The sequence below is a fragment of the Marmota marmota genome, unplaced genomic scaffold, assembly GCF_001458135.2.
Source record: "Marmota marmota marmota unplaced genomic scaffold, marMar, whole genome shotgun sequence".
In the NCBI taxonomy this organism is placed as follows: Eukaryota; Metazoa; Chordata; class Mammalia; order Rodentia; family Sciuridae; genus Marmota; species Marmota marmota.
The window spans coordinates 6,837,303-6,846,183 of NW_026000241.1; the positions used below are offsets into that span (position 1 = coordinate 6,837,303).

The 8,881-nt window shown below is 52.9% G+C and overlaps 1 protein-coding gene across 1 annotated transcript; it reads left to right on the forward strand.

Annotated features, from left to right (window-relative positions):
• Window positions 1–2: 2 nt before the first annotated feature.
• On the forward strand, window positions 3–3,975 carry Tmem59l (transmembrane protein 59 like; the record flags this gene model as incomplete). The annotated part of the gene is made up of 7 exons (XM_015488904.2): window positions 3–45; window positions 135–238; window positions 1,619–1,771; window positions 2,345–2,447; window positions 2,932–3,049; window positions 3,152–3,269; window positions 3,392–3,975. Coding segments are annotated over 7 exons (768 nt in total), but the record flags the coding sequence as incomplete, so codon positions are not given.
• Window positions 3,976–8,881: the final 4,906 nt, after the last annotated feature.

An 8,881-nucleotide genomic window follows, 5' to 3' on the forward strand; every position in this document is an offset into this window, starting at 1 on the left:
CCAAGAGCTCCAAGCCCAACGCCACCCAGACTGAATGCGAAGCAGGTGAGGGTCGGCGGGGCTGGCCAGCTGGGCCAGGGTGGGGAGAGGTGGCCTGGGAATGGCCGCTCGGGTCACGCCTCCCACCCCTGCAGCCTGTGTGGAAGCCTACGTGAAGGAGACGGAGCAGCGGGCCTGCCGCGAGGGCTGCTGGAGCCAGTCCCCTGAGCCGGAGCAGGATCTTCAGCTGGAGCAGAAGGTGGGCTCCCTCCCAGTCCGGCTCCTGGACGCACCCGGTCATCTGAACCTACATCCGGGTTCCATTCTAGGCCTACTAGGTGACCTCAACTGAGCCCTGTCATGTCTCCAACCTCAGTTGTAAACTCTGTGACACGGAACTTATCGCCCCTCCTCCTCTGCTCCCCCCCCCCACCTTCCTAGGAGTAAGTGGCTGTAAGTGGCAGACAATAGTCACCGTTCATCAAATATTTATATAGCTCCAGGCCTACTGTAGCCTGTCCCAAATTCCTCAAGCCACTCAGAAGCAGCAGACTGTCACCCTCATTTGATGGCCCAAGGAGCAACTGCCCAGGTCACACAGTTAGGACTGTGCAAAAGTCAAGATTGATGCCACCACGGCTTGTGGCTGCCACCAGGCTACCAGAGTTACCTGGTGCTGGTCGAAGCAGTTTTCCTGTGACAAAAAGGTAGCCATTGTCATCTAGAGGGGCTTAGAGCTGAGGTTCAGGGAGGCCTGCGCTCCCAAGCACACGCACAACTGGGGGCGGTAAAAACTCTCCTAGGTGCGGCTCCGGAGGCTGAGGCAGAAGGATCATGAGTTCAAAGCCAGCCTCAGCAAAAGTGAGGCACCTAAGCAACTCAGTGAGACCCTGTCTCTAAATAAAATACAAAACAGGACTGGGGATGTTGAGTGCCCCTGAGTTCAATCCAGTACCCCTTCCCTCCCCAAAAAAAACCTGTCCTAGTCTTTCAATAAGGTGATGCATCACCCCATCCGGGGAAACTGAGGCTCGAGAAGACATGTGACACAGCCAGAGACTCGCAGACTAGAACTCCCCAGAAAGTCTCCCCCTTCACCCACATTGCTCTCCCCCTCCAGATTTCTACTGTTCAGAAAAGAAAACTGCAATGTCCCCTACCCATTCAGGACTCCTTGACACTATCCACATTTGAATAATTATGGAATGGGGGCGTGGCTCAGTGGCAGAGCACTTGCCTAGCAGGGAGAGGCCCCTGGGGTCCATCCCCAGCACCAAAACAGTAGTAGTAATAATACTAATGATGATAATAACAGGGATGAGATTTTTAGTAATAGTGGCTACTCTTCCTTAGGAGCTTGTGCTATGCCAGGTGCTTGGCAGACATCCTAATGGAACTCTTGTGGCCATCCCATGAGGGAAGAGAATCATCCCCATTTTAAGGGTCAGAGAGGGCGATCCAGTCCCCCTGGGGCACACTGCAAGCCAAATGCTGAGCAAAGTCTACATTTATTAGATGGAGTCTTTGTTGCCCCAAACCACTCAGCCACATCTGAATACAGAGAATTCCTCTAGCCCTCTTCCCAAGGGCTAATGCCCTTCTTTGTTGACATTTCCATGTTTGGGTCTCCCTTCACCAGAGAAAGGTCCTGGAAACTCCTAGTGGGGCCTTATCCCTCCTGGACTTATTTTCCACCCTCTGCAATGACCTCGTCAACTCGGCCCAGGGTTTCGTCTCCTCCACTTGGACATACTACCTGCAGACTGACAATGGGAAGGTGGTGGTGTTCCAGGTGAGAGCTCTAGAAGCGGCCACGAGTGCTAGGTGGGTGGTCAGGGTGAAAGGTGGGATGTACTGACTCTTGGCTCATGCAAAGTCGAAGGTGAGAAAAGCTTCAGGCACAGTTGGATCCAGGAGCTCAGTGTTTTACTCCACCCTTGACTCAGCTTTCCTCTGTAGTGGCTTCATTTCCAGGCATGCCTTTCCCTCCTGACCACAGGGAGGGTGCTGGAGGCTCTAGACTACAACCCCTCTAGGGTTTTTACTGAGCTGGGATTTATTATGATTGGTCCTGGCGGGGTCATTTGACCATACCAGCCAGTTTGTTATTCTGTTGGCTTGTCCTGAGTCACCTTGCTATTTCATGAACTGAAGGATGGTACTTAGGCAGGTGGAGGGGTCCAAGAAAGCAGGGAGTAGCATCAACCCCCTGCCCGTGGGGTGGGATCCTCCCTACCTTCCCCCTAATGGAACTAGGTATCAGCCTGGCAGGAGACATTGTAGCCAAGTGGGACCCAGCGAGGTGCCTGCAGGGCTCACGGTGCCCTTGAAGCAACCTCTCTGTGCTGTCTTATTCTCGACCCAGACCCAGCCTGTAGTCGAGAGCCTTGGGTTCCAGGGGGGCCGTCTGCAGCGAGTGGAGGTGACCTGGAGGGGATCTCACCCTGAGGCTTTGGAGGTGCACGTGGGTAAGTGGGTAAGGCTCAACTGCACCAGTGCTTTGTCCCCCACTGTCACAGGATTCCGATTGGCAAGAGAGCCTTATAGGATCGGGATTCCCATCCTCAGTTCCTGGGTTTCACAGTCCCTCTCCCAGGGTCTCAGGGTCCATCTCCATGGTTCCTTGTATCTCCAGGGTTCCTTCATCCATCCCTCAGGGTTCCATGGTCCATTTCCCAGGGTCCATCATCAGCCCTCCTTGGTCCATCTCCCAGGGTTCCATGGTCTACCTCCCAGGGTCCATCTCCAGGGTTCCTTGGTCCACTTCCAAGGATTCCTTGATTCATCTCCAGGCCTCCTTGGTCCATCCTTCCGGTTCTATGGCCCATCTCCAGGGTTCTGATCTCCATTCCAGAACTCCATGTCCTACTGCCCCAGGCCCTGGCCTCCCTTCTTCACTCATGATCTCTTGGTGGAGGCCTGGGGGTCCCTGAGAAATGACCTCTCTCTCAGACCCGGTGGGCCCCCTGGACAAGGTGAGAAAGGCCAAGATACGCGTCAAGACCAGCAGCAAGGTCAAGGTGGAGTCTGAAGAGCCGCAGGACAACGATTTCCTCAGTTGCATGTCCCGGTGGGTGGCAGGACCCTGGGGGTGGGCTGGAGGTGGGAGCAGAGGAGAGGTTCTCCCTGAGCCCTGCAGCCACCTCTGAGCGGTGCCTGTGGGGTGGGACAGGCGCTCGGGGCTGCCTCGCTGGATCCTGGCCTGCTGCCTCTTCCTGTCTGTGCTGGTGATGCTGTGGCTGAGTTGCTCCACCCTGGTGACCGCACCAGGCCAGCACCTCAAGTTCCAGGTGGGCGGGGCCAGGGGCAGGAGGGTGGCAGAGGGACTGTTCCCTGGTTCTAGATTGGGCCATCCTCTCCTGGCGGCGAGGCCCTGGCTAGCTGGGGCACTCAGGAGCCCTTCTTGCCTTAGCCCCTGACCCTGGAGCAGCACAAGGGCTTCATGGTGGAGCCAGACTGGCCCCTCTACCCTCCGCCATCACACACCTGTGAGGACAGCCCCCCGCCCTACAAGCTGAAGCTGGACCTGACCAAGCTGTAGGCCTCGGTTGGCCCGAGCATTGCCACGTTCAGAGGCCCTTCTGGCCTCGCTTGCCCTGCGCCTGGGAGTCCAAGGTCAGCGTGGGACCGTCCTTGGGCTTCCCCACCTCCGATCCTTCTCTCCCCCAGTCCCATCCCTCTCTCCACCAGGTCCTGGGGCACGATGCCTGGCTGGGTGGGGTGGCCTGGCCCCGTTCCTCCATCCTGCTTCTTTGGGGTGTGCTCTTCTTGTCCTTCATCGTGTGGCTTTCTGAGTATTTGAACCCGTTTTGTGTCACCTTTCTTCTTTCTCTCTCCCCTCTCTGGGGGGCTGAGGGCTAAGGGGAGCCACTTCCTATCAGGGCTTCTCCCTTCTTCCCCTCCCTATTCTTGGAGACCCAGCCCCCCAAGAGAGGGAGGGAGGACGTGGAGAGGGGTGACTGGGGCTGGAGAGGAATAAACCATGTATATAAAGGACCTTGGACTGAGCCTGCTTCTGTCTGTGTGCTCTGGGAGAAGTGGCCTGAGCGTGGCCATGTCCCCTGCCCGCTGTGCCCTTTCTGACACAAGAAAAGTCCCTGGAAGTTTTCACGGGCAAGAGGGCCACAAACCAGCTGCCTTCTCCTGCTGCCTGGTGCAGATTGCACTCCCAGTGAAGGCATGGCCCTGAGAAAGTGGCTCCAGTCACCTGCCTGGTCTGGGTAGACAAGCGCCCCTTCCTAGGCCCCAGGGTCCCTGTGAGACATCTTGAAGAGGCTGCCTGGTGATGTGACCATCTGGCTTCCATGCCCCTTTCTTGGAGGGACAGAGTTCCTGTCCACTGGGGAGAGTCTCAGGGCACTGTCTATGCCCTCCCCTGAGGACACCCAATGTGGCCTTTTCCTGCATCCGGGAGGACTCATGAAGGGTAGGGGTGTCTTCACCTTGGTATGGGCACATCCTGCTTAAAACCCAAAGATACAGGGCTGGGCTGGGCTGGGGCTCAGTGGTAGAGCACTTGCCCAGCATGCGTGAGGCCCTGGGTTCGATCCTCAGCACCACATAAAGATAAAATAATAAAATAAAGATGTTGTGTCCATCTACAACTAAAATAGAGAGAACCAAAATACAATCAACCAAAAAAAAAAAAATCTGCAGATTTCCCCAGATCCTTCCAGATGACCCCTGTAGCTTCAGTGGACTGGCGTTGGTCTCTGTTGAGATTCCTGGCTGGTGCTGGCCCTAGCCCCTAACAAGGTGTGGGATAAAGGACCCGGTCCTGGCTCACAGGCAGTGGTGGGGGAGGTTTCCAGGGCCCCAGGTTGACTGATGGACCGTGGGGGATGGTGGGAGAGCAATGGCAGCCAGAAAGCAAGTCAGAAGGAGCCCAGGACTGGGTGTCAGCTCCTCTTCCCTTCATCCGGCCCTGTGTCCTAGAAGGTAGATTCACTTGGGTCCTCTGCCTTCCCTTGCTGGTGGGGGATGAGGAGAGAACAGGTGGTGTCCCTCCTGGCATCCCCAGATCCCAGACTACAGCTCTGGCTGGGAGTAGTGGTGCAGATCTGTAATCCCAGCTCCTCAGGAGGCTGAGGCAGGAGGATCACAAGTCGGAGGCCAGCTTGGGCAACTTAGTAAGACTATCTCAAAACTAAATTAAATTAATAAATTAAAGAAAATCACAGCTTGGCTGGGCAGCCCACTTTCTATTCTGTGTCTGGGGGTCTTCAGCCTGGGCATGGGGACAGCTCCTATTCCCGCTCACCCTGCATGCCACACATTCCCAGTAGTTACCCAGGCTGTGGCCTTTATCATAACTCTTCTGAATCATCTTTCTGTCTGTTCTGAGCGTTGCTTGCTGTGGGGCCCTGCCTGGTACGTGAATATCAATTCAACATGGGCCCCGGTTGTCATTTGGGGCCCCATATGAGATTTTAGCAATCCAAGGAAAGTCACCCAGGAAATGACACCTGGGCAGAGTTGAGAAGGAAGCCGGCCCAGCACCACTTGGTAGATCTTTCTTTGATGATGGAAATGTTAGGAACCCATCACCTACAACTGCCTGGGTATGTGATTGGTAGAAGTGAGATTTTTCTCTGTGTGTGGTACTGTGTATTAAGCCCAGGTGCGCTCTACCACTGAGCCACATCCCCAGCCGTTTCTATTTTTTATTGAGACAGGATCTCACTAGGTTGCCTCACTAAGCTGCTGAGGCTGGTCTTGAACTTGCCATCCACCTGCCTCAGCCTCCCAAGATGCTGGGATCACGGGCATGCACCACTGTGCCAATTTCAATTTGTTCTTTGTTTTGGGGAGCGGGGTACGGGGATTGAACTCAGGGACACTCGACCACTGAGCCACATCCCCAGCCCTCTTTTGTACTTATTTTGAATTTTATTTATTTATATACAGGGTCAAGGTCTCACTGAGTTGCTTAGCACCTTGCTTTTGTTGAGGCTGGCTTTGCGCTCATGATCCTCCTGCCTCAGCCTCCCAAGCCACTGGGATTCCAGGTGTGCACCACTGCTTGGCTCAATTTGTTCTTTTTTTTTTTTTAATATGTATTTTTTTAGTTGTAGATGGACAAATACCTTTATTTTGTTTACTTATTTTTATGTGGTGCTGAGGATCCAACTCAGGGTCCTGCACGTGCTAGGCAAGCGCCCTACCACTGAGCCACAACCTCAGCCCCTCAATTTGTTCTTAATTGGTGTGTGGACAACCAACCATGAGTTACTGATAGATGTTGCTGTTGTAATACTGTCTTAACAGTTTATAGCTTTCTTCTTCTTCTTCTCCTTCTCCTTCTCCTTCTTCTTCAATTCTGATAATTGAATCCAGGAGTGTTCTACCCCTGAGTCACAACCCCAGCCCTTTTAAAATTGATTTTGAGACAGGATCTTACTAAGTTGCCCAGGCTAACCTCAAACTTGGGATCCTCCTGCCTTAGCCTTTTAAGTTGCTGACATGACAGGTGTACACCACTGTGCCTGGTGCCTCTTTTTTTTTTTAAAGAGAGAGAGAATTTTAATATTTATTTTTTAAAAATTTTTTTAGCAGACACAACATCTTTGTTTGTATGTGGTGCTGAGGATCAAACCCGGGCCGCATGCATGCCAGGCGAGCACGCTACCGCTTGAGCCACATCCCCAGCCCCATATTTTTTTTTAAATTGTGGTAAAATACACAGTCATTCCTCTAGCTCTATATATTCTAAATCCATGGATTCAACCAACTGTGGATCAAAAATCTTTGTAAAAAAAATTGTCTCTGCTGGGGTTATAGCTCAGTGGTAGAGTGCTTGCCTAGCATGTGTCCATCTATAACTAAAAATTGATTTTACAAATTTGCATTTGTGGGGCTGGGGTGGTGGCTCAGTGGTAGCGCGCTCGCCTAGCATGCATGAGGCCCTGGGTTCGATCCTCGGCACCACATAAAAACAAAACTAATGAATCCACCTAAAACTAAAGATACATGAATAAATAAATATTTTGAAAAATTTGCATTTGGGGGCTGGATTTGTGGCTCACTAGTCGAGCACTTGCCTTGCGTGTGTGAGGTACTGGGTTCAATTCTTGGTACCGCTTATAAATAAACGAAGGTCCATCAAAACTAAAAAAAAAGTTTTTGTTTTTGCTTTTTTTTTTTTAAATTGGCACCCGTATTGAACATATATAGACTTTCCACTTATCCTTATTCCCTAAACAATATAGTCTAACATCTATGTACACAGCATTCACATTCTATTAGTATTCTAAGGCACCTAGAGATGACCTAAAGTCTACTGGAGAAGCCAGGTGCAGTGGCGCAGGCCTGTAAGTGCAGCGACTCAGGAGACTGAGGCAGGAGGATTGCAAGTCTGAGGCCAGCCTCAGCAACTTAGTGAGACCCTGTCTAAATAGATAGATAGATAGATAGATAGACAGACAGACAGACAGATAGATAGAAAAGGGCTGGGAGTATAGCTCAGTGGTAGCATCCTCCTGGGTTCCATTCCTAGTATCACACAAAAATAAAATAAAGTGTGCAGGAAGATGTGGAGAGGCTCTATGCAAACACTGTACCGTTTTCTATCAGGGATTGGAGCATCTGTGAATTTCGGTATCCATGGGGGGTCTGGGGACCAGTGCCTGACTGATATTTTGGGATGATTATATAACATGACAATTTGCCATTTTGGTGATTTATTTATTCGTTGTGCATGTGCTAGGCAGGAGCTGACTTCAAACCAGACTGAAAAACCGAGACTTAGGAGTTTTTAAGTATACAGCTCAGTGGCCTGAAGTTCGTCCCCAGGGGCTGGAGGCAGCTCAGTGGGGGGTGCTCAGCACCGAAAAATAACAGAAAAACAGAAGCAGCACCTCCACAATGTCGGGCAGCTGTCCCGGCCATCAGTGGCTTGGGGGGGGGTGGTCAGCTCAGCTCTGAGGGGCCCTGCATGTGCCGTCCTGCCTCCCACCTCCCACCCTCGTGGTCCTGGACGCCTGAGCAGCATCTTGATGCCCTTTGGTCCTCCCCCCCTCTCCCTCCATCACCAAGGACTGTCCCAGCACCCGGCCTCCAAAGCATCCCTCCAGCCCACGCGCGTCTTGTTGTTCCCATGGCAACCGCGCAGGCCCAAGCTGTCATCCCTTTCTGCCCAACAGTTGCACCTGCCTCCTCTCCAGGCCCCCTGCCCGCCTCCAGCGGGCCGCCGGGTCCACCTGCTCCAAGCCAGGCCCCACCCGAGGGGTCACACTACAGGTCCCCGAACCCAGGGGCACTGAACCACTGAGCTGCAATTTGATAAGGCCCCTGTCCCTCCTCTGTGACCGTCCCCCCCCCCATGCATGACTCCCTGTTGCCTCAAACGCCACCTGATTTCTTTTGTTTCTGGTACCAGGGATTGAACCCAGGGGTGCTTAACCACGGAGCCACACCCCCAGCCCTATCTTATATTTTATTTAGAGACAGGGCCTCGTTTTTGAGGAGGCTGGCTTTGAACTTGGGATCCTCCTGCTTCAGCCTCCCAAGCTGCTAGGATTACGGCTGTGCGCCCCCGCCCCCGGCTCAGACACCACCTAATTTCTTAGCTGCTAAAGGGCTTTTAGTCCTTGATGATGGGGTGACTATGTCTCCTGTTGCATCCCTCCCATCGGTTAGTCTTGAAGGCAAAAATGGGCTCATTGTCCCCGTTCCTGATGGCACGGTCCAGCCATTGGGCCTTTGCCATCGCTTCCCTTCTGCTTGGGTTTAATGCTGTCATGAACTTGGGACGTCCTCGCCACCTTGTTGCCTTCTTCCTCCTTCCTAACTGGTTTGGTCTGATTGTTGGCCTGTGTGTCTCCGGGGACGTCAAACAGCATGACCTAAGTCTCCTCAGGTGTGGGATTCATAGGGAGAAAAGATATGTCCTGTAGATTAGTGT